General features: G+C 53.8%; 1 protein-coding gene across 1 annotated transcript in view; it reads left to right on the top strand.

Moving 5' to 3' along the window:
- The first annotated feature begins 1,379 nt into the window (after positions 1 to 1,379).
- ANAPC1 (anaphase promoting complex subunit 1) overlaps positions 1,380 to 25,109 on the top strand; it is a 79,796-nt gene continuing 56,066 nt past the window's right edge. The window contains 14 exon segments of the mRNA XM_075925887.1: positions 1,380 to 1,544; positions 4,728 to 4,964; positions 8,386 to 8,547; positions 8,743 to 8,794; positions 9,893 to 9,996; positions 10,650 to 10,732; positions 14,161 to 14,234; positions 16,373 to 16,518; positions 16,982 to 17,202; positions 19,270 to 19,479; positions 21,738 to 21,833; positions 22,328 to 22,418; positions 22,558 to 22,623; positions 23,541 to 23,678. Of these exon segments, the coding sequence (XP_075782002.1) occupies positions 4,752 to 4,964; positions 8,386 to 8,547; positions 8,743 to 8,794; positions 9,893 to 9,996; positions 10,650 to 10,732; positions 14,161 to 14,234; positions 16,373 to 16,518; positions 16,982 to 17,202; positions 19,270 to 19,479; positions 21,738 to 21,833; positions 22,328 to 22,418; positions 22,558 to 22,623; positions 23,541 to 23,678 (1,656 nt within the window). The 5' untranslated portion in view covers positions 1,380 to 1,544; positions 4,728 to 4,751.

Below are 25,109 nucleotides of genomic sequence, written 5' to 3'. Positions count from 1 at the left end.
ACTGCCATGGTGACACCAAAGACTCCCCCCCCCAACTCCCCACTGCCACGGTGACACCAAAGACTCCCCCCCAACTCCCCACTGCCATGGTGACACCAAAGACTCCCCCCCAACTCCCCACTGCCACGGTGACACCAAAGACTCCCCCCCAACTCCCCACTGCCACGGTGACACCAAAGACCCCCCCCCAAACTCCCCACTGCCACGGTGACACCAAAGACTCCCCCCCAACTCCCCACTGCCATGGTGACACCAAAGACTCCCCCCCCCAACTCCCCACTGCCACGGTGACACCAAAGACTCCCCCCCAACTCCCCACTGCCATGGTGACACCAAAGACCCCCCCCCAAACTCCCCACTGCCATAGTGACACCAAAGACTCCCCCCCCCAACTCCCCACTGCCATAGTGACACCAAAGACTCCCCCCCCCAACTCCCCACTGCCACGGTGACACCAAAGACTCCCCCCCAACTCCCCACTGCCACGGTGACACCAAAGACCCCCCCCCAAACTCCCCACTGCCACGGTGACACCAAAGACTCCCCCCCAACTCCCCACTGCCATGGTGACACCAAAGACTCCCCCCCCCAACTCCCCACTGCCACGGTGACACCAAAGACTCCCCCCCAACTCCCCACTGCCATGGTGACACCAAAGACCCCCCCCCAAACTCCCCACTGCCATAGTGACACCAAAGACTCCCCCCCAACTCCCCACTGCCATGGTGACACCAAAGACTCCCCCCCAACTCCCCACTGCCACGGTGACACCAAAGACTCCCCCCCAACTCCCCACTGCCATAGTGACACCAAAGACTCCCCCCCAACTCCCCACTGCCACGGTGACACCAAAGACTCCCCCCCAACTCCCCACTGCCATAGTGACACCAAAGACTCCCCCCCAACTCCCCACTGCCACGGTGACACCAAAGACTCCCCCCCAACTCCCCACTGCCATAGTGACACCAAAGACTCCCCCCCCCAACTCCCCACTGCCATAGTGACACCAAAGACCCCCCCCAACTCCCCACTGCCATGGTGACACCAAAAGATTCCAAAGACCCTCCCTCCAGTTTCCTGCTGCCATGGTTACACGAAAGGATTCCAGACCCCCCCACTCCAGCTCCCTGTTGTCATGGTGACAGCAGCATCTCTGTTGTCATGGTGATACCATAGGATTCCACACTCCCCCCCCCCCCCCAGCTCCCCACTGCCATGGTGACACCAAAGAATTCCACACACCCCGCCCAGTGTCCTGCTGCCATGGTGACACAAAAGGATTCTAGAACCCCGCCCCCCCCGGTGCCATGGCGACACCGCCAGAATTCCACGGCCGCCCCCCGCCAGGAGGCAGACTCTTCGCAGGCACCGCCCCCCGCCCGCGGGGGCTGCTGGGAGTTCCAAGATGGCCGCGCCCGTGTGAGAGCTGCGGGGAGTCGCGCTGCGCTGCCGGACACACGGGGAGGAGCCGCCGGAGCCCGACTCGCCGCCGACCGACCGACAGACAGACAGACAGACAGACCGCCCCTTCCCGAGTCACGCAGGTTCGGGACCCCCCCCCCGGGCTGCCCCCCCCCCCCGAGACCGCGCCTGCCCCCCCATCCCTCTGGGCTGCCCCCCCCGAGAGACCGCGCCTGCCCCCCCATCCCTCTGGGCTGCCCCCCCCGAGAGACCGCGCCTGCCCCCCCATCCCCTCTGGGCTGCCCCCCCCGAGAGACCGCGCCTGCCCCCCCCATCCCCTCTGGGCTGCCCCCCCCCCGAGAGACCGCGCCTGCCCCCACATCCCCTCTGGGCTGCCCCCCCATCCCTCTGGGCTGCCCCCCCCCCGAGAGACCGCGCCTGCCCCCCATCCCCTCTGGGCTGCCCCCCCCGAGAGACCGCGCCTGCCCCCACATCCCCTCTGGGCTGCCCCCACCGAGAGACCGCGCCTGCCCCCCCATCCCTCTGGGCTGCCCGCCCCCCCGAGAGACCGCGCCTGCCCCCCCCATCCCCTCTGGGCTGCCCCCCCATCCCCTCTGGGCTGCTCCCCCATCCCCTCTGGGCTGCCCCCCCCCCCCGAGAGACCGCGCCTGCCCCCACATCCCCTCTGGGCTGCCCCCACCGAGAGACCGCGCCTGCCCCCCCATCCCCTCTGGGCTGCCCCCCCATCCCCTCTGGGCTGCTCCCCCATCCCCTCTGGGCTGCCCCCCCCCCCGAGAGACCGCGCCTGCCCCCCATCCCCTCTGGGCTGCCCCCCCATCCCTCTGAGCTGCCCCCCCCCCCCGAGAGACCGCGCCTGCCCCCCATCCCCTTTGGGCTGCCCCCCCATCCCTCTGAGCTGCCCCCCCCCCGAGAGACCGCGCCTGCCCCCCCATCCCCTCTGGGCTGCCCCCCCATCCCTCTGGGCTGCCCCCCCCGAGAGACCGCGCCTGCCCCCCATCCCCTCTGGGCTGCCCCCCCCCCGAGAGACCGCGCCTGCCCCCCCATCCCTCTGGGCTGCCCCCCCCAAGAGACCGCGCCTGCCCCCCCATCCCCTCTGGGCTGCCCCCCCCAAGAGACCGCGCCTGCCCCCCATCCCCTCTGGGCTGCCCCCCCCGAGAGACCACGCCTGCCCCCACATCCCCTCTGGGCTGCCCCCCCCGAGAGACCGCGCCTGCCCCCCCATCCCTCTGGGCTGCCCCCACCGAGAGACCGCGCCTGCCCCCCCCATCCCCTCTGGGCTGCCCCCACCGAGAGACCGCGCCTGCCCCCCCCATCCCCTCTGGGCTGCCCCCCCAAGAGACCGCGCCTGCCCCCCCATCCCCTCTGGGCTGCCCCCCCCGAGAGACCGCGCCTGCCCCCCCAACTCCTCTGGGCTGCCCCCCCCCGAGAGACCGCGCCTGCCCCCCCAACCCCTCTGGGCTGCCCCCCCCGAGAGACCGCGCCTGCCCCCCCAACCCCTCTGGGCTGCCCCCCCCGAGAGACCGCGCCTGCCCCCCATCCCCTCTGGGCTGCCCCCCCATCCCTCTGAGCTGCCCCCCCCCCCCCGAGAGACCGCGCCTGCCCCCCATCCCCTTTGGGCTGCCCCCCCATCCCTCTGAGCTGCCCCCCCCCCGAGAGACCGCGCCTGCCCCCCCATCCCCTCTGGGCTGCCCCCCCATCCCTCTGGGCTGCCCCCCCCGAGAGACCGCGCCTGCCCCCCATCCCCTCTGGGCTGCCCCCCCCCCGAGAGACCGCGCCTGCCCCCCCATCCCTCTGGGCTGCCCCCCCCAAGAGACCGCGCCTGCCCCCCCATCCCCTCTGGGCTGCCCCCCCCAAGAGACCGCGCCTGCCCCCCATCCCCTCTGGGCTGCCCCCCCCGAGAGACCACGCCTGCCCCCACATCCCCTCTGGGCTGCCCCCCCCGAGAGACCGCGCCTGCCCCCCCATCCCTCTGGGCTGCCCCCACCGAGAGACCGCGCCTGCCCCCCCCATCCCCTCTGGGCTGCCCCCACCGAGAGACCGCGCCTGCCCCCCCCATCCCCTCTGGGCTGCCCCCCCAAGAGACCGCGCCTGCCCCCCCATCCCCTCTGGGCTGCCCCCCCCGAGAGACCGCGCCTGCCCCCCCAACTCCTCTGGGCTGCCCCCCCCCGAGAGACCGCGCCTGCCCCCCCAACCCCTCTGGGCTGCCCCCCCCGAGAGACCGCGCCTGCCCCCCCAACCCCTCTGGGCTGCCCCCCCCGAGAGACCGCGCCTGCCCCCCCATCCCCTCTGGGCTGTCCCCCCCCCCCCCCCCGAGAGACTGCACCTGCCTTCCCATCCCCTCTGGGCTGCCCCCCCCCGAGAGACCGCGCCTGCCCCCCCAGCCCACCTGAGGCGGACCGTGCTTGTCTCCCCTTCACATCCCCTCCAAGTATCCCCCCAGCACCCCTCCCTGAGAGAGCATACCGGTGTATGCACCCCCTACGGAGATTACCCCTCTAGAGAGAACATCTCCCAACCTCCACACATCCCCCCCCACACAGAGTACATCCTCGCCAGTGCATGTTCTCGTCTCCCCACCCATCACACACACACACACACACACACACACACACACACACACACGGGGGGGAGAGGGGAAGTGGCTCCATGGGAGCTGGCTCCCCTTCCCCATTGCTGCCTGTGATACAGGGGCAGCAGGGGGTGGGGTAAGTGCATGTTCTCATTTGGATTAGCTGCTAAGCCCAAGCTTATTGGTTAATAACTTAAATGACTATATGCTGACATCCCTACTACCTATGGCTGTCAAAACAGGCATTTTGACATAAGTACTCCACTCCAAGAGGTGATAGCCTTTGCCTTTTGTTTAGTCCTGTCTACACCGGGGGCTAGGGCAGTTCAAGTGTGTTGCTCAGGATTGTGGCTTTGTTGCACTCTTAAGCGACATATTTGGACCTAATTTCCTCGTGTCCACCAGGCCTCAGAAAGGAAGCTAGCACTAGAATTAAAATCAGCTGAAATCTTCTTGTTGTTTTCTTCTCTTGTTCTCCTCCCTAATATAAGTCAATTTTGTTCTGGCATTACCGAGGCTACGAGAGGCAAAATAGAAATAACTGAAAACATTAATGATTAGAATTACCCCCACTAACGAGACGGGGCTTTGAATCATCGTTTTTATTTATTTGTTGGAAACGGGAGTTAAGTCTTGTCCAGAAACGTTTGGCTGCCAAACGTTCTCAAGGCAAGCTGCATGCGCCCCAGCCCAGCAATGGCCATGGATGCAGACCAGTGTTTTGTTTTTCCTCCAGAAATAATGTTGATATTTGGAACCCATGTCGAACAACTATGAAGAGAGGGTAACGATGATTGCAGCAGGGGATTTGCAGGAGTTTGTTCCTTTTGGCCGTGACCACTGCAGGCACCACCCTAATGCCCTGAACCTTCAACTCCGGCAGCTGCAGCCAGCCTCTGAGCTGTGGTCCTCCGATGGAGCTGCCGGCTTGGTGGGATCCCTTCAGGAGGTGACAATCCATGAAAAACAGAAGGTAAAGTTCTGTGTCCTGAGTCAGTGTGCCTCTGAGTGATGAAACCAGACCCTTGACTTTTAGAGTGCATCTACACAGCAGGGCTTCGCTCGAAATAAGCGACACCAATTGAGCTACGTCAATTGCAGAGCTTATTTCAAAATTGGGAGCGTCCACACAGCCCTTACTTCGAAACAGAGCACTCTTCCTCCCACTTCTCTTCCTCCTCGCACAATGAGGGTTACAGGAGTCAGAGTAGTCCTCCAGCTTGGCAGTATTTTGACATTATTTCGAAATAACTGCCTGCTGTGTAGACGTACCCTTAAAGAAAGAGCTGGAGGAAAACGTCCTTTGCAAGCTGTGTGCAAAGTATGTCTGTTCTATAATGCGGCAGCACTAGATTTGTGCAGTCTTCTCCAAGAGAAAACAGACTAGTGGGTTGTTGTCTTCAAGCAGTGTAAGATTTGTTTTGTTAAAAACTCACCCCCATATCTGCCTAGAAATCCTGCCCCTCAACCTCCAAACAGTTCTGTCCTCCAGCCCCCCGGAGTCATGTTTATTCCCCCAGAGGCTCCTCAGCCCCTTCCTCAGACCAGGGGGTTGCAATGGAGTCCATGCTCAGCCTTGGTGGTGGTGGTGGGTCTTCTGGAGCTCTTCTTCCCACCTCCCCACACTGCCAGGAGGCTGGGTGTTGCAGGGAGGAACCAATGAGCCTTCCCTGTTGCTCACAGGAGGCAGGAGGTGCATGAGTCGCTGGGTGTTTTCTGCTCACTTTGCCCTCTTGTGAGAATGGCGTCGGGGCCGGGAGAGCTCTTCAGACAGCAGCTCTGGTAGTTCTGCCCTAGGAGGTAGAGAAGGCAGCCAATCAGAAGGGTTTCTTCCACCCGTTCCTGCCCGGCTCTCATCCTGTTATGGCAGAAAACGGCTATTGGCTTCAATGGCCTCGCTTCCACAAACTGGCTGCTGCAGTACTGATGCCCGTCCTGTGAGCAGAAGCATTAAGGGAAATCGTCATGCACGGTGCGTATCGCTTCAGCGGCGCGAGTGGGGCTTGGGTGCAGCTTAGGGATGTTAAATATCGGCTAATTGAATAGTTGAGTAGCCTCATGAATTCTTATTGGTTAGTCGACTATTCTATTGTCCCTGGGGGTGAGGCTGGCAGCCAGTGCGCTCCGGCTCCACTCCCAAAGAGCCCCCTGCCATTTCACGCAGCTGCCTCTGAATCAGAGGCATCAGCGCCGAGTACCAGGTGGGAGCTGGTCCACGAGGGGAGCCAGTTTAAAAACCAGCTCCCCTCGCGGACCGGCTGCTTGTCACCCTGTGCTGCTTCCTCTGATAAAGAGGCAGCAGCCCCTGTCTAGGATGGGTCTGAGCTTCCAGACCTGGTGCAAGGCAGAACTGAGCCGGGCTGCCTGCCTGCCTGCCTGCTCCTAATACACTTTAAACGCAGAGCTGCAGCAGGTGTAGGTCCCGGACCTGTCACAAGCCTGGACTGAGCCTGGCTGCTGGCTACCTAATCAATATCCGTGCAAACACTGGGTGTAGACCAGGTTTAAGTAGTCCCACGCCAGGAGGGAACGCTGCCCAGGAAACGTTTCCTTCCTGTTTCTTGGCTGAATTGTGAAACTGACTCTGCAAGGCACTTCTCTGGGCAAACTGCTCTTCCCTCAGGTAGGCAAATGACTCTTTGAACTCAGAGTTCGTTACTGAGTGCGGGCTGCTCCTACGGGAAGGAGCTAAAGAGCAGTATTTTCTGACAGCAAGGCCATCTCTTGGCTTTGTTAAAGAAAGCAAAGCTTTTGCCAGTGAAAAGCTGGCTGGATGGTGCCTGGGTGCTGAAGAGAAACAGTCTGTAATGAACCAGCCAAGACCAACTTCCAGAACAGATCCAGAGAATACAGGGAAGTGTCTTGTGTCTGCATCCTGATGAATACGGATGTGTGTGTGTGTGTGTGTGTGTCTGTATTCATCAGGGTAACAAAATAAACCTCTGGTACATCAACTACTGAGATGCACTCTTTAAGCCCAGAAACATACTGCATCATTGTATGTTGTTTTCTTGTTAGGAGAAATACTGTGACATGGTCAAAACAAAGGCAGGTGTGGAGTAGTTGTGGGTAGGTGCCTGTTTCACAACTGGAGCATGAACCCGCAGCCTTTGCCGATAAGTAAAAGAGCATATGAGCCTGGAGTCCAGGTTGCCCCCTTGTTCATCGGGTGCTTTCTGCAGGACCGGAGTGAGCTGCGTCTCCACTGCTGCTCTTCCTGCTCCGTGTACTTGGGGAACAAACAAAATTGTAGCTTTGTCAGTCTGACATCCGCTGCTCCATGTTCGTGTTAGGTAGTGTGAGAACAAGCTGCCATGAAAGCTAAGGCCGTCAGAATGTCTCTTTGATTTTTTTTTTAAATGTCAATGGGAAAACAATACACAACTGAGAAGAACCAGAGCATGAAACAGACTGAATAATCTCCAAGGTATTGTAGTGGCTTTAGGTAAAGAAATTAAGTAACAACTTTGAAGTTTTCCCTTTGAATATCTAGGCCTAAGCTTTTTGTCTCACAATTGTACGTGTGCGTGCAGGCCCCTCTCCATCAGGCATGCCTGTCTGACAACTTGGAGCTTGGCTTAGTTTAAACTAAGTGGATTGAGGAGCTGGACAAGGCCCTCTAGCCTAGCCCCAGATGGATGCTTTTTTTCCCTCACTCAGAATTACAATAGGCGGGTGCGTAAGTTGCAGGGTGGCACCCTGCGTCACTTCGCTTGTCCACCAAACCCTTGCAAAGCTGTTTCCAGTGCACTGTAGGCGCTAGGATGTGAAGAGATGCCAACTTGCTCTTCGTCCACGTCACTTCATGTTGTGATTCCCTCCTCCCCCTCCGCCAGTCAGGAAAAAGTGCTTTGTGTGGCAGCTTTCCTGTACGATTGTGGCCCATAAATCGAGGTCCTGTGCTAATTGGGATTCAGGCGAAGGGCTTCCTGTCTCCCTGTAAAAAGAGAAAAGGACACACTGTACAAAGACTCCCCAGGCGCACCACCCACAGGACAGGGACATCGACTGGGTTTCCTGACACAAGGCAGCAGAAGGTCCCTGAAGCGTCTTCCTGGTGATTTTCTGTGGATGCAGAGCCAGGGTAGGGGACACGCCACTTCCTGATAAGCAGGTCGTTGTCTGTGCTCTCTGACTGGCACCAGGCATGATCTCGAATCCGATTGAGAGTTCAGGTTTTTCTCCTCGTGTGGAATATTTTTTCAAAACTGGGAAAACCAGAACAAAACCAGTGAAAACACAAAATCCAGTCTCCTCTGCAGTGTTGCCCCACATCTTGAGTTGATGGATTTATACTAAAAAAGCCCACCCTTTAGCATCACACAGACATTGAGACTATCAGCCCACCCCAGGGAAGAAATTGTGACTTCTTTTTTAATCCTCTTGGCTTTCAGGAAAGTTGGCTTTTAAGGAGAGGTGTCAGTGATGTGGGGGAAGAAGTGGAATACGATGAAGAACTGTATGTGGCTGGCAACATGGTCATTTGGAGCAAAGGAAGTAAAAGCCAGGCATCAGCAGTGTATAAGGCTTTCACTGTGGACAGCCCTGTTCTGCAGGTATGGACCATTGAAACGGTAGCCATGGGAATGGCTGCAAACCAGCTGGTCAGTACTAGCTACCTGAAACATGGCGAACACCTGTATTGGAGCGGTGGGGACGGGACAGTAGGTTACACCATAACATTGAAAAAGAGGATTTGGTAGTAATACCAGGTTGTCCTTCATAAGTAATTGGATCTTTTTGGCTTTTAGGCATTGTGGTGTGATTTCACTGTGCCCCAGGAGAAATCTGAGAAATTGGACAGTAAGTCTCATTCATATTTTACTTTACTGTCAAGCTAATATTTGGTCTGAGTTTAATTTTCTAGACTTGGGAAGTGGTGTAGTAACTGAGGTGGAATATATGGGCCAAAGGTGTTAACACAACCCAGTTGTTGTCCAGTAATGAACTGTGTTAAACAGAGCCTGAGGCTTGGCATGCAGAGACGTCAGGCTGTTCGACACCAAGGGGCAAACGCTATTAAAAATCCTTTTATTAAAGATTTGGAAAAGAGGGGAAAACAACGGAAGCGTTTGAAATGTAAAGTATCAAGTCAGGTGCTCCTTGTAACAACACCCCTTGTCCCTTTGCCTCTGTAGACAGCTTTTGGAAGGTCTCCAGTCTCAAAAGGGTTCAGAGATGGTTATAAATGTCCCCCCAGTAAGTGTCTGGGAGTCAGCCGGAGTCAGTAGGGGGGTGGTGGTATCACTTGCTTCCCTCTCTGACCTGTTCTGATCAGGTGACCCACTCCAGAGCAGGGTGATGAAGGCCCTGGGTCCCGGAAAATCATAGAGGGGGGAGGAGGGTGACAACTAAACGATGGTGACACTCGCTTCAGTAGCCGATGCCTCTTCTGTCTCCTCTTCTCTTTGTTCTTGGGGGTTGAGGTTTTTTCATACTGTTCCCCACAAAATCTCTTTCACTTAAGGACCCCAAAGGAGTGATGGATGGAATAGCCCATCCTCTCGTTGTTTTGTTCACCACTTAAGCCTAATATACCAGTTTGGTGTCATTAATGTCCAGCTCCACATCTCCTGTTTTATAAAAAGCGTAATTTCAACACAATTCTTGAATCATATTAACTTGGCCTTTTTGTTTAGAGGGATTCAGTTATTCTGTTTCTTTCTTCCTTTCCACATCAACATTTATTGTTCTAGATTATTGTATGGTCTTATGAACTCTTATGTACTTTTTACAATTAAACTTATAATTTGGGTAAATTTGTAGACCCCCTTATTGCAACAGAAGCTAACCACCCATTTTAGAACTGCACAGCTAATGATATAATTAAACAGTCCTTACTCTGTGTGTAGAGAAACTTGATCTAGGGCAACACGTTATTTTTATGCTCTTCAATTTCAGATAGTGATGAAGTAGTAGAAAAATGTATCTGCATATTGCAGAGTTCCTGCATAAATGTTCATAGCCTAAAAGGCAAAGATTACATTGCTTCTTTACCTTTTCAGGTAAGTGGTGGTGGTTTTTTAATTTCTAAAACTCTTCCATGTATTTCAGTGTGCGTTTTGTTGTAGTTGTTCCTGGTTCCTGTTGGTGTGTATGGTGCTTGCAACGTAGTTATAATTTAGTAATCTTTGGGGTGACTACTTAATAATAATTGTGCTAACAAATGGGGGTGAGACACAGCAGACGGAGGTGTGGCCTAGGGAACTGGCTGTTGGATTGAGACTCAGAAGACTTTACTCTACTCCTTGTTCTGATCGGGGGGGAAGGACCACCACCATAGACACTCTGAATCCTACGGGGAACATTGTTATTGCCACTCTATTTTACATGGAAGATACTTGGATACTGTAATGATGGGTTACAGTATAAAACCTTTGAGTAGACGCCAAAACTTCCGGATCGGTGAGAAAACATGGCTCCTTGTAGCTTATTTTCTCCTGAGTGCTAATCCAATGCCCAGGATGCTTGATCTAGGTATGTTGTCAGATTTATATACTGGTTGTGTTCAGACACAGAGAAAGTCTTTTGTGTTTCATTTGTAACGTTGCTCTCTGTGCCCTAGACAACGGTTACGTGGTTTGGTTTTACACTAACTGCATGCTCAAGCGTGGGAGCGTTTTAAAGTCAGTTTTTAAAATGTTTGTATCTTTGGTAGGTAGCAAATGTCTGGCCAACCAAGTATGGCTTGTTGTTTGAACGCAGCAGCTCTTCCCACGAAGTTCCTCTGAGCCCACCCAGGTATGTAGTGAGAGGGGTTGCTGAGTGTCTGTCTTAGAATCCCAGAATACTAGCACGGGAAGGGACCTTGAGAGATCAAGTCCAGTCCCCTGCCCTCACGGCAGGACCAAGCACCGTCTAGATCACAGGTGGGGGAACAGGATGTGGCCCCCAAGGCTCAGGGGCCCCCTCAGCATTGGGGAGCCCACACTGGCCCTCTTGCTGCCCCACCAAGGGGCCGGAGCACACAAAATCTACTAGGTGGGGGCCGTCCTAGGCTTTGGTGTGGAAGGGGAATGTGAATGTAAGAACGGCCGTACTGGGTCAGACCAAAGGTCCATCTAGCCCAGTGTCCTGTCTTCCAATGGTGGCCAATACCAGATGCCCCAGAGGAAGGGAACACAACTGGTAATCTGTATGTGATCCCTCTCCTATCACCCACATCCAGACAAACAGAGGCTAGGGAGACCATTCCTACCCATACTGGCTAATAGCCATTGATGGACCTAACCTCCATCAATCTGTCTAGTTCTTTTTTGAACCCCGTTCAAGTCCTAGCCTTCACCACATCCTCTGGCGAGGAGTTCCACATGTTGACTGTGCGCTGAGTGAAGAAAAACTTCCTTTTGTTTGTTTTAAACCTGCTGCCTGCTGTGGGGAGTGTCTTTCTCCTCAGTTGGGGGCCACATCAGCAAGGGTTTGTTTGTTTGTTTATTTTTGCTTCTCGCTTGTGTGCGGCCCCCAACTGACTTTTCTGTGGATCAGTGGCCCCTGACCCAAAAAAGGTTCCCCACCGTTGGTCCAGATCAGCCCTTCTAGATGTCTGTCTAACCTGCTCTTAAATATCTCCAGTGATAGAGATTCCACAACCTCCCTAGGCAATTTGTTCCAGTGTTTAACCACCCTAAGTTTTTCCTAATGTCCAACCTAGGGATGTGAGCGACTGGTCGACTAACGGATAAGCATATGCTTATCGAGTAGTGACTCGACTAGTTGCTTCCCTCCCTCCCCCAGCTTGCTACCTCTATCAGAGGCAAAGGTGCAGCGAGGGGGACCGGGAGCAAGCTGGGAATCAGTGGTTTTCTGGCTCACATCCGATCCCCCTGCTACTCCTCTGCTTTTTAAACTTATTAAGAGCCTGACAGCTTTTACATTTCACTTTATTCAACTACTTCATGCAAAGTTGAGAAACCAGTTAGGGGGTAAGCAAACCGGGAAGCTTGTTTTCCTCATTTAAACTCTGACTAAAAAGGAGAGAGCAAGATCTGCCGGTTCTAACACTAGAAAAAGCTGGTGACCAGAGCAATCAATTCCCTTCACTAACGACGGGTAGTACTACTTCTGTGTAGCCAGCCAGTTAGTTTTAAACATGGGGATGGTAAAAACATAAGTAGATTTCCAGCGCTTTCAGGATAGTTTTATTCTACAAAAAATCCTTGTCAAATGCCAGTTGTGTGCCTTGTTAATGGAATTCCAATGGCCATCTAATCGTAGCTTGATGCAAGTCACGGATAAAACAATGAATCATCTTGTAAATAATCAAGCACGATAGGGCGGGGTGCTGCCCTCGCCTCCTAATGGCTCGGTGTGGTACTGCAATCTTTCCTCCTGTGTGCCCCAGGGGGCTGCTGGCCTGGCTAGGTCGGTCTTCAGCGGCTCAGCCCTCTGGGCTAGTCACACAGTGCAGTGGACGAGCCCCTTCTGGGGTAACTGAGGCCCAGCCACGACTATTGGTGCACCCTTCTCAGAGCCTTCAGCCCTGTCTCGGCCCTCTCCATCCCGCCCTTCACCTAGGCTTCCCAACACAGCCTGGCCCTCTTCTCAGGGCATAGGCCACTTTCCCAGTGGCCGGAGGGGTAACCTGGCCCTGCCCCGCTACTTCAGGTTCAAACCCAGGGGCCCTATACAGGCCAGTCACACACTGCTGCCTTTAATTCCTTGCTGCTCTTCCCTGGGCCTTTTCTCTTCCCCCTTCCCTGGGGGCTGAAGTGCTCAGACCCTCTTCCTTCTCACTGAACGCCAGTGCCACTGGGTTCTCTGTCCAGCTCCTCTGACCGGCAGGGAGCTCCCTCCCTCCCTCCCTCAGTCCTGACCTGCTCAGACCCAGCCGTTCCTTTTAATTAATTGGCTGCTTCCATTCAGCCTCTCTAGAATCCCCCTTCACTGCTCCTTCAGTGGGGTGGCGAGGGGTATGGTAGGACCCGGGGGCCTCGAAAGGGCCATGAGCCCCCGTCACAAAATGTGCTGTTCATTGTTTTCGAACTGAAATACAAGTTAAGCACCTGAATACGTGTATGCTGAGCTCTTGAATTGCTTACGTTAACATTCATCGGTATAGTGCAAAATCCCCCCAGCTGAGTGTGAAGGCAATCATTATAATTGTTAATCAATGGGTTAGTGGTTACCAATGAAGGAGAACCAACCTTTCCTTAGAGAAAAAACCTCTAACAAGTGCAGATGCAAAGCAGGGTTCAAATCAATGTTCCTGCCTGCCAGTTTAAATCCTGATTTTAAATCCTGGCATAAAGACGGCATCCAGGCTGTGGAGGTGGTTGAACTTGGGGAGTAGCTTGGGCAGCTGCCCTGGAGCTATGAGCATACATCCCGGGGATGTGGGTCTCATTTAGAACCGTGCTGAGATACCACAGAGCTAAGGGGGCTCTGAAAAGTGGGGGAGTAAGCCATCATGTAGCAGTCTGCATCTGGGAAGTTTTCAATTTAGAACTTCCACTTTTTTCAGTCTTGCGAAAGGCAGGTGTACTCCATCAGGACGGCGTGTCTGATCCAGTTTGAACATGCACAGCTGAGCTGGTTTTGGTTGCTGGCTGTCTGAGGCCATAAAAAACTAGAAAAATGGTTCCTCTAATTGTATTGGTGTTTTGCAGAAAAATTCTGCTGTGGCATGTGATGAGCGCCGGAGGAATCTTTCTGGCGAACAAGCTGGGAGCTCACACAATGGAGTTTAGAACGGCCCTTTTGGGCATGTCTGCTGGCACTTGCAGCCTTGCCCTGCGCAGTAAAAAGGCAATCGTACACAAAATGTTTTAGCTTGCAGCTAAGATTTCACGCTGCCATGTTCACTGTGGTCAGCAGAGATCTCCTGGCTCTTCGGTCCTTGTTTTCTGCCACGTTTTTATCTGGCAAATTCCTCTTGCAATTGCTGTGGGATGTAATATTCCTCCTTTCCAATGCTCCGCTGTTAAATAACAGCATCGCTTCGGTGTGGGGTGAAGTCTTCCAAATTATACAGGGGTATCACTTAGGGTTTCTACGATAATGCACTAGATAAAGGTGGGGGTTTGCTGATGTGTTAGGTGAGCCATACAAGCGATTGTTAGTGGAACGTGTATGTCATGGGTGTATTTTTGACGAGCTGGCGGTTAAATTTGCAGTGGGTGTTTGTGATCCATTTGTTAGTTATTACAGATGTTTTTCCATTTCCTTTCCAGAGAACCTTTGCCTACTATGTTCAGCATGCTGCACCCTTTAGATGAAATAACGCCTCTTGTGTGCAAGTCTGGAGGTAGGTTGTCAGCAAAACAAAACACCCGAAAATCCATATAAAGAAATGAGTCATTCAGCTGACATATTACTGAACACAGCATTGAGAGTTTACCTTCCCCCTCGTATAGTCTGTATATTGCAATGAAATGGCTTATTTTAGCTGCTCCATCGGTTAGGATTTCATGTATGCAGTGTCACTGTAGCCATGTTAGTAGAATGAGTTAGGATTTCATGTATGCAGTGTCACTGTAGCCATGTTAGTAGAATGAGTTAGGATTTCATGTCACTTGGGACTTACCGATATGAACGCTTAGCTTGTGGCAGGCTGGCATATAAATCTAGCCCACGCTAGCCTGCCACGTGCCGACTGTCCACAGCGCCTCTGCCGTTCTGCAGTCAAAGATGCCCTGCGTGCATTGCTGTAGAGTTCCAGCCTGGCGTGCTGCACAGTAAGTGGACGTGTAGACAAACTCCATCGTTGACGTCGTGGCGCCAGGATCTCAGAGTTCTCCAAAACGACCTCCGGGGGGGGGGAGGGGCACCAACCAGGGATTCGGCAAAGGGGAGAAAGTTGCTGTATTTCCTGGGTACATTTGTAGCCTCGGTGCTGCTAAGCTGTGGTGATTGCCCAGCGGGTTACGGGGTCAGGAGTCGTGATCTTCACGTTGCAGCCGACTCCCCGCCCGAGCTGAACCCTTCCCGGCGCTTGAGCCAAGTGGCAGCTCTCGTTACAGTGCAGCGCTGCTCGCTGTCCCAAGGCCGATCGTTCTAAGTGCTCTGAGAGCCTCACACTCCCTTGGGTTGCCTCTCCTGGAGGTGTGGGCTGGGGCATCAGGTGCCCTCAGTCTTGCACTGGCCCCTGTGGCCAGCTGCAGCCTCAGGCTAGCCCCCCACCTCAGGGGCAAGCTGCGTGCCAGGAAGGCCACTCCTCAGTGTGGTGCAAGGAGGGGACCCAGGCCCGCCCATTGCTGGGTCCCAGTCCAGGGACCCTCTGGCGGCAGCCTTGTCCTGCCCTCCACTACTCCCCTTTACTGCCTCCCGTTCCCTGCGCCACTTCCCCTGGGACCCCTGTTCCCTCCTGGCCCGTGCGTCAAGGCCGCAGCCTGGCATGTCTCAGGCTGGAGCCTCCCTTGCTCTAGCTCCCGTGAGCCTGCTCCCGCTAAGGTGCTTCTCTGGGCACCAGTCCTGTACCTTCCCTGGTCAGAACCCAACTGCCCTCTGCTCTGCCCAGCAGCTTCTTATAAGCAGGGCTGCCCTAGCAAGCTGCCCCCGATTGGCTCCTTCTAAGAGCCCTTTCCTCATTGGCTGAGGCTCTGTTCTGGCTCCCTGCAGCCTGCTTTAACCCCTTGCCTGCCAAAATGAGGCAACTGCCCTGCTACAAGCAGGATGTGTCTCACACAAAGGGAGGGGCCGGAGTGAAACTCCAGCACTGGGTAGGGTTAGGAGCCTCATGCAGCTATAGCAATGTGCCTTTCCGCTGTAGATCTCCGCGCCCTCTACAAAGGAGGTCAGCAGCATTATCCCCGTTCGACAAATGGGAAACCTCAGGAAGAGAGGGGATATACCCATGGCCCCCCAGCAACCCACCAACACAGCTGGGAAGGGATGAATAGATCCCAAGGCCAAGAGGACCATTGTTGCCATTTGGTCTGACCTCCTGCATGGCGCAGGCCAGAGACCTGCCCCAGAGCCGTTTCTAGGGCAGAGCTTTTAGGAAAACGTCCAGTGTCGATGTACAGCTCGCCGGTGTTGGAGCATGCAGCCTGCCCTTGCTAGTGCTGTTCCGATGTCCAGCTGTTACACGGTGACAAATGGATGCCTGATTTCCAATCTGTGTCTGTCTAGCCTCAACTTCCAGCCTTTGCACTGGGTTAGATTGTGCTCCCGGCTAGATAGAACCTGGTGTCCTGCGTCCCGGGCAGCGACGTAGTTGTTTGGTCATGCTGCCACTCAGTTGCACAACTTTGAAACTGCTCGGAGGCAGCAAACTGGCCTTTCCTGACACACACTCCCCGGGAGCGTGGGGCTGTATGCGGAAAGCACCAAAGGTGCAAAGAAATGGCCATGAAACGGTCGCTTAGTGTAACTAACGACGCTGTTACAGAAACTGTCCTTCTGATTTAGATGGGCTTACCCTGAGCACTGCTTCTCTAGCAGGTGTGTTTGGCTCAGCCAGAGTACAGTATGTGGCTGATTACACACTGCGCATCGTGTTCCTCAACGAGGAGCCTTCCATTGTGATGACGTACGACACCGTTCAGAGTTTGCACGCTGTCTGGGCCCTTCGCCGAGTGAAACCAGAGGTAAGAAAGAACTGCTGCCTTAAAAGTGGAGGTTCTCTGTGTGTGCATGTGGATGTGAGAGAGGAAGTGGAGGTTTTCTCTCAGAGAGAGAGAGAGAGAGAAAATAAATAAGCGTAGTATCTACAATCCAGCCCATGTAATGGTAGCATTAAACTGATCAAAACAGTGGCTGTTCCGGGGCAGCTCCTCTTTCAGGAGTCCTAGGGGAAAGGCAAGTTCCTTCCCCACCATTCTGTGGGGCCCTTGCATGAAAGCTACTTCCCTGATGGCTTAACGGAAATGACCGTGTCCCTGGAGAATGTTAGCCTCTTCAGAGTCTGCTATGGTATTACCGACAGGACCAACAGGGTTGAGAAGTCTTGCAGGAAATGAGTGTGTGGCACATCTAACGGGAGGGCTGAGTCAGTGACCCCAGGAAACTCGGGCTGCTTTGATCCCGTACAGCTTCTCTCGTCTCTTCCAGGAGCAGAACACAGTCCTCAAGTTCCCTGAGCAGGTGGGGACACCGCAGCACGTGGCCGCCAGCAGCTCTTTGACAGCCCATCTCAGGAGTCTCTCGAAAGGAGACTCCCCCATGCCGTCCCCTTTCCAGAATTATTCCTCTATGCATAGCCAGAGCAGGTCGGTGTCGTCACCCAGCGTGCATTCCCGCTCCCCTTCCATATCCAACATGGCGGCTCTGAGGTGGGTGCTAAATGAGTTGTGTGAAACTAATAGCGTAAAAGATGAGCACTTCTAATGCAGAGATGTCCCCCGGAATGGTGGCTGAAGCAGAAAAGGACATACGAATGTTTAACAGATCTGGCACATAAATATGCTGGCTACAAAAGTGCCATGCAAACACCCATTCTCACTTTTGGGTGATATTGTAAATAAGAAGCAGGCAGAATTATTTCCCATAAATGTAAACTGGCGTGCTTGTCTTTAGCGAATGGCTGAACAAGAAGTAGGACTGAGTGGACTTATAGGCTCTCAGGTTCTACATTGTTTTGTGTGTGAGTGCTGTTATGTAAACAAATACATTTCTACATTTGTAAGTTGCACTTTCACGATGAAAGAGTTTGTCCTACCGTATTTGTATGCAGTGACATGAAAGGTATTATTTCTTTTTTACAGTGCAAATATTTGTAATCAGACATTAAGTGAGCACTGTACACTTTTTCTGTGTTTGTAATGGAAATCAATATATTTGAGAGCGTTAGAAAAACATCCAAAATATTTAATACATTTCAATTGGTATTTTATTGTTTGACAGTGGGATTAATTGCGATTTAATTATTTTAGTTCATGTGAGTTAGCTGCAATGAATTGACAGCACTAACAAAAAGACACATTTCAAAATTCAGATAGTTAGAATATTATTCTTTGGGGATTATCTCCTGCAGCTAGATTGCTGGTGGTATTTGCACTGTGGTGGAAATGTGGTATATTTCTCCTCTTCTTGCCTTTCAAAGGGCCACTAGAGAGCAGCCCATTCTATTAATAAAACAAGCCAAAAACTCTGTCTGGTAGAGGCTGACCAGCCCTGCAGACTCTGTCGGTGCTCTCTGAGTCAAGCTGGCTTCTTTCCATTATGTGCATCATTGCCAATAAGAAGTGCTCTGCCGATTGCATTTGGCCCTTCGTTACAAATCACTTTTCTTCAACGGGCTCTACAAATATAACTGATTGGAGTCAAGTAAATAACTCGGTTGGGCTGAAAAAAGGAGTCCAATGCGACTCGCTCTGAGCTGTGTTGGCTCTACAGGGTTTTTAGGAGTAAGAAGCAGCAAAGCCGTATTTTTTTGCCACTAAGTCAGCAGATCTGTCGCCTGTAGATAGCTGAATACGAAGGTGCCTTTTAAACACAGTTGCTTTTTGAGAGCAGAACTGCATTGTGAAGGTGTAGCCACAGCTACAATTGCAGCCTTCTCCTTTAGTCCAAATACCTGTGAGCACGAAGCTTGCCTGTTGCCCTCCTGCTGTCGCAGCTCAGCTCGGCACCCTTCCTTAGTCCCATGGGGTGGAATTTGCTTCCCCAAAATCACTGGGCCATTTCTCTCCCTCTTTTGTAAGTGCCTCGACTTTCCGTCTCTAGCTTCCCTGCAGTCTGGTTTTGAATCTGCCTCGTGTGGATTTCCTTTCCTTCCCCTGACTGAGTTGTGTACACGTTGAGTTTAGGCTGCCTTCTTAAAACCAGTTGTGTGGTACTTCAGTATCTAGCATGGTTCTCTCTGGGCCCTGGTGCTGCTATTTCAGGAACAGAATGCTGCACGTAGATCATTCCGTCCTCTCCCTGCCTGCAAATGGCCTTCAGTAGCCAGTCTGCGGCAAAACCTCAGCCCCTGCGCACTTCATTGTCTTGCTCCTAGGACGCCCTTTGGAGGCCCCCGAGAGCTTTATTTCCTTCAGGAATCAGCGGTTTGTACTTTCGATCAGTCCTGGCTCAAGACAGAGCTTGTCGCCTAAACAGGACATCGGGAATGCCCTGGCTGGCTGGGACTAGCTTTCCGCAGAACAGGAGTGGGCATTGTGGAGTGTGGGGGAGTTATTTTTGATTTTTCCCCTTCTCTTTCTCCCCTCCTCCTGAAGCCTCCGCCAGACGTATTTAGCCAACTGTGCGGAGGGCTGGCGTGTCCCTGTGAGCACGGGCTGGTGAATTAGCAGCGCTGAGAGCCCGGTGCTAGTGTCCGCTCCCTGCTGCCCTGGGAGAAGAGGGTTCTGCTGTCCACGTCTCAGCTTGTCCGTAATGGCCCCTGCCTTTCTTTGCAGCCGTTCCCATTCTCCTGCCTTGGGGGTGCACTCTTTCTCCGGAGGGCAGAGATTCACCTTCTCCAGTAACACCCAGTCGCCACGGAGGCACAGCGTTAGCCACTCTCCAGCCAGCGCTTCCAGCGAGTCCTTCCTCGCTCCAGAAACGGAGCCCATTGTTCCAGAGCTGTGCATAGACCATCTGTGGACAGAAACCGCCATGACCATGAGGTTTGGAAGCTTGTGTTTGGGTTACAGAGACCTGGGTTTCCACTAGCAAAGACTAGAAGTGAAGTTGCCCCCAGTACAAACTCTTTGCAAGCCATTGCCTCTTAGAACAAAAGTACTGCAGGAGACCCAGTATTGCTGGGTAAGTTTTTCAAAACTGCCTAAGGCCAGGTCTACACTAGACCTGGCAGCAACTCCAGCTACATAGAATACGTAGCTGGAGTCGGCTTGGCGGCATCCCCTCAGCAGGAGGTCAGTGAGAGCAAACACTCTCGCCATCTTCCTGTGGCAAGATCAAGAGCACAGGACACCAGCTGGGGTGCGCTCTGAGTTTGATTTAGTGAGTCTTAACTAGACTCGCTAAATTGAACTCCGGAAGATCGATCGTGGCAGCAGCAGTCTTCCTTTTAGTGTAGAAAAGGCCTAAGTCCCTCTGTCAAAAATGACATAGGAGACTAATTGGAGACTAAGGCTCAGTGAAAGTCTGGCTCCAAAGGATTTGTATGCTGGCCGGTGTGGGCTAACTTGGGCTAAGGGATTCTTTACCTGCAGTGTAGCTGTTCCGATCCGGGTATTGCCTACCACGGTAACACATACCTCAAGTGCCCAGCTCACTTTTGAAATGGGACTTGGGCACATCTGATCCGTTCAGTAGCTTGTAGCTGTCGACACTGGCTGGTTGTTACCGTGGGTTTCATGAGCAAAGCAGGGTTGAGTCTGATCGCGACTTGGCTGCGAGACCTTCGAGTGGCCGTGTGCTGTGGAGTGGGGGGGGCTGTCCGCAGGGTAACACCACATCCGGACTGGCTTCTGGGCAGTGGAGCAGGCATGCCTGTTGCCTGCCTGAGGCACGGAGGCCTAGTTTCAAATCCCTGCTGCTGCCAACTGTGCCAAAGGCGAAGGGGCGGCGTGTGCAGTAGCCCTCCCCAGGGGCCGTCATGTTGTGTTGGTACCGGCCCATAACTGAAGTCTCTTGGCACCTTTCTATGATTTCGCTGTCTCTGGTGTTGGCAGCACCTCTCCGACCCGTCTGTGATTCAGTTCGCCGGTTGCTTTTCTCCTAGCTCGTTACTGAGGGTGCCAAATTAACTGAAAGCACAGGGGTGTCACAGCTGGCATTGAGCGCTGCTGCCTGTGTGCTTGGCGGACTGTCGGGGGAGCTGCCCAGAGGGGAGCTACTCCTGATGCTGGAATCTTTGCAGCCAGGATGAGCCCAGGGCTGGAACCTTCTGCAAGAGGGGAGCATGTGGGTCTACAGGGCTGGTGCAGCCCTACTGCAAGAGGGGCAGGACAGGGCCGCTCCGGCTTTAGCATGTCTAGCACCACCGGGGTGGGGGGTGGGCGGGAGGGGATTACATTCCTTGCAGGGATTACATTCCCTGTGGTGGCTGGGAGCTTGCTCCATCCCATGGGACTCAGCGTTTGCTAGGATACGGTGGCTGCAGCGCTCCCCTTCGCATAGGCGCCAATTGACATGAAAGCTGGCCCGACCGGGCAGTTCCCTCCCTCCCTCGTCAGCACGGTGCTTTGTTGTTGTCGTGCAAACGTCCCGCAGCCAGCTCGACTCCAAAGCGAATGGAGCTCGTGAGATCACGACACACGTTCTCGTGCATTCGGTGATTGAAATCGGTGCCAATCGCTTCAAGGAGGATGCTGCAGGACCCAAAGGGAGACCCCCTAACTAGAGCCATACAGGTTCAACCCCTCTAGTCCGGCACTCTCTGGTCCAGAAACATCCATAGTCCGGCAGGATTTGAGTGAGTCCACTTAGCATGGGTGCAGCCAGGTTTCCTGTGGTCCCACGAAGTTTGTTTACAGCCCCCAGGCCTGGCTCTCGGTGTCCTGTGCGGTTTGTTAGCTCTAACTTACCCCAGCCCAGGAAGCAGTGGAAGCGTTGGTCATGCTGCTGGACAATATTGACCTCCCGTGGTTTGGAAAGTTCTCTGGTTCAGAACGGGTCAGGTCCCGAGGTTGCCTGTAGTTGGAATTAGGCAGAAAAGGAGGCTAAAATCTGACACATGGGTTGGCCTGTAAAACCTGGGCACTGAGTGTCCAAAACTAGGGAGCAGGCAGGTTGGGATCCAGGCATGTTACTGTCTAGAATAGGGCCACGCCCGGTGCGGGGCTCTCTCTGCTCATCCTATGCGCTGGTTGGCTGTTTCCCGCAGCTCGCTGTGCTTAATATTCTCTTCAGGAACACGTCCGCTGACCCTGAAGCCAAAGCGCTGGTCTGATCCCTGCCCCTGTTTCATTATTGACAGAGAGAAGAATTCCCAGGCCTCCAAAGTATTTATTACCACCGACCTTTGTGGGCAGAAGTTCTTGTGCTTTTTAGTGGAATCCCAGCTGCAGCTGCGGTAAGCACGTGTGGGGTTTTCTGGGTAGTTTGAATTGCTGAATAGATCTTAGAGCTGAATAAATAACTAGCGAGAGGCGGGCTTGTGTGGACACGCTCCAGAGCTAGTGAAATCTTTTACCTTAACCTGATGCATGTGTGCAGCTAGAGCAGGCGCAAGTTTGGACAAGAAAATAAAAAATTATATATTTCCAGTGGCCTGCTTGCTTTTCCCACGCTGTCACTTTATAAGCATTCTGGGTACTTTAACATAGATTATTATTTTGAATGACTTAATTATCAGCGTTAAAACCAGCATTCCTCATGTTAGAGATTCTGTAAACCAGGTTATAGCGTGTTAAAAGAGGGAAGGATACCGCAGTGAAAATGGTTAGTTCCCATACAGACGTCGTGTTTTAATATCCTCTCCCTCTTCCATAATATCACGTAGGAGAGAGTTTCTGATCTATAATGTTTTTGATTGAATCTTTTTTTTTTCCTCTCCATAATATTTAGCTGTGTAAAGTTTCAAGAAAGTAACGATAAGTCACAGTTGATCTTTGGGTCTGTAACTAATATACAGGCAAAAGATGCAGCCCCAGTGGAGGTAAGAGTGTGCGCGTGTGTGTGTGCGCGCGTGTGTGTGTGTGAAGTAGAGAACCTTGCTGTCCTTGGTCACTTTCCATGGCTGAATGTAGTGTTCACTCCAATACAAGAAGTTTTAACTCCCTCTCTGATCTTTGTAGAGCATTGACACGCTGCTGGTTCTGGAAGGCAATGGAAACTTAGTGCTGTACACTGGAGTGGTTCGGGTACGTGCCATCGTACAATCGAGTGAAAACCCTTAGTAGCCGAAGTCGAATACACTTGACACTCCCTATGTCACAGTGGGGCTCTTGTAACTTCCGTTACCAGTGTCCTGCCAAGTCTGTTTGCTGTGTAGTAAGCTGCTTCAGCACTAACTGCGTCAGGCCGTCTCAGGAGACCTCTGTCATGAGCTTCCTAGGGAGGTGGGCAGGCCCTGGGATGGTATCCCACGGATCGCAGGCGTTGCTCTCCGATTGGCCGCAGACTCTGTTGGGATTGTTGCTCTCGAGCCATTGGCACCTCAGAAGAGTTTGAAAAGTGTTTGCCCTGGAGATAATGTTGCTTTATGTGCGGTTTTCTTGTTCGGCTTTTTAGTTATTAAGAACAAAGAGAATCCTACAAATGTGCGAAATCAGCGGAAGTTCTCCCAAGCAAGAAGCTTTCCGTCTTTCTCGTGAGGTGTCTCTGGGTTTGACATGGCAGCACTTGTTGCTTTGCAGAAGTCAGCTGTACATGCTTTTTATATTTTTACAGGTAGAATAGGGTGGGCTATTTTAAGTTACGTAGAAAGACACACTGTGCTTTTTGCTTTATTTGGAAACTGTGTAACCCAGATTTCTGTAGATACTTTTATACGGTTGAAAAGTCGACTTTTAAAATTGACACTGCGATAGCTTTACATTGATGCTACAAGCGTGTGGAAACACACAGAAGTAGGATTGGCAAATACTGTGAGGCATCAAAGCTTGGGAAAAAAGAGTTAAAATGCGACGGCTTTTCTCTCATCTCTTGATGTTTGAATTCAGCCATTTTTCTTACCCTTGTTCTTTGATGTATTAATAATCGCTGCTCCCATTGACCTGACTGCATGCCCGCTAGGGCAGTTTGCATGTTCAAACTAACCATTCCTTTCCATAAAAAGGTCGGGAAGGTTTTCATTCCTGGGCTGCCCGCCCCGTCGCTGACAATGTCGAACCAAATGCCTCGGCCCAGCACCCCTCTGGACAGCCTGAGCACTCCTTCCAAGCCTTTGAGCAAGTACCTGGGGCCCTTGGAGGAGGTGAGAGAAGCAAAGGGTTGTCTTGAAAAAGGCTGTCGTGTTTTCTCACAAACCATGATGCTGCTGGACTAGGCCCTGGTGCACGTTTTTGGGTGTTGCTCATTCCCTGCCCTGTGCCGTGAAGCAGGCTCTCCCGGGGAAAGTGCAGTTCTGCTTGAGTAACCGCTGCCCCGTTTTGCCCCCAGTGCTCTGTCGGCGTGGGTCTGACCGCGCCGCGACCGACAGATCCCTGCCAGCAGAACGCTGGAGCGGAGACAGGGCCACAGCTGGGGCAGGAGGGTCGACCGTGGCCGCTGCTGGGACGTGGACAGAGATTGAGCCTGTGGTTGTGTTTTCCCCCTTAACTCCCCAGCTCACACGCCACTGACCCCCCTCTTCCCTCCCCACAGCAGCAACACACAAAAGCCCCCTACCGCACCGCCCGGCCCAGCGAGCATGGGCAGGGCCTGGGCTTCCTGCCTGTGGAGACGAGGGGAGAAGCCACTGGGCTGCCCAGAGAAGATCTCTGCTCTGCTGAGCTTCTGACAGCTCCTCACAGGGACTTCTTGCTACTCAGCTTCTCCCCTTCCCTTTCCTACAGCTCAGAGCCCCTGTGCTCTCTGCCCCGGGCGCTGCCAGGCCTCCCTCCGGGACGGGCTCCCCCACTGAGATGGCTCCTCTGCCCCATTGGGCATGTGCCTGACAGTCTGTCAGAACGGAGGGGCACGTTGTGCGGGAGGGGCACAGGAGACGGGGGGAGGGGCACGTTGTGCGGGAGGGGCACAGGAGACTGGGAGGGGCACAGGAGACGGGGAGAGGGACACGTTGTGCGGGAGGGGCACAGGAGACGGGGGGAGGGGCACAGGAGACGGGGGGAGGGGCACAGGAGACGAGGGGAGGGGCACAGGAGACGGGGGAGGGGCACGTCTCTGGGCTGCCAGCCAGTGGAAACGCGCGTCTCCCTGCCGAGCGTAACGCTGCCTGCGATCCAGGGGCAGGAGAGCCCCCCCCCCCGGAAGCAGGGTACAAACCCCGACGCAGCTGGGGTCTGTACGCCGCTGTCTCCACCCAGATAGCAGACAGGCCCCTCTCACCGCACCAGCCTCAGTGTGGAGGCCCAGGCCGGCCCTGGGGTGCGCCGCTCGAATTCCTCACCCGGTGAGCTCCCCGGACGTTAGCTCAGCGGTTCCAGCCTTCTTCATACCGGGACTGGCAAACCCATTCACACATCTCTGGGGGGCTATTCGCATATTTGCATGCTCATTGTGCAAATAATGAATATTCAAATACGCAAATACAATGTTACTGGTCTGCCAAAAGTTTGTGAATGGGTTTGCTGGTGTGTGGCACAAAAAGCCCCTCAGCTCCTCGCCTCTCCACAGCCCCCCAGTGCCAGCCGCTGACCGCAGGGTCTCCTAGTGCCAGCCCCCTGCCCAAGTGCCGCAGTGCCAG

This window comes from Pelodiscus sinensis, chromosome 3, assembly GCF_049634645.1.
Source record: "Pelodiscus sinensis isolate JC-2024 chromosome 3, ASM4963464v1, whole genome shotgun sequence".
Classification (NCBI taxonomy): domain Eukaryota; kingdom Metazoa; phylum Chordata; order Testudines; family Trionychidae; genus Pelodiscus; species Pelodiscus sinensis.
Note: the sequence above shows the minus strand (reverse complement) of the source record. Positions and strands in the feature narration are given on the sequence as shown.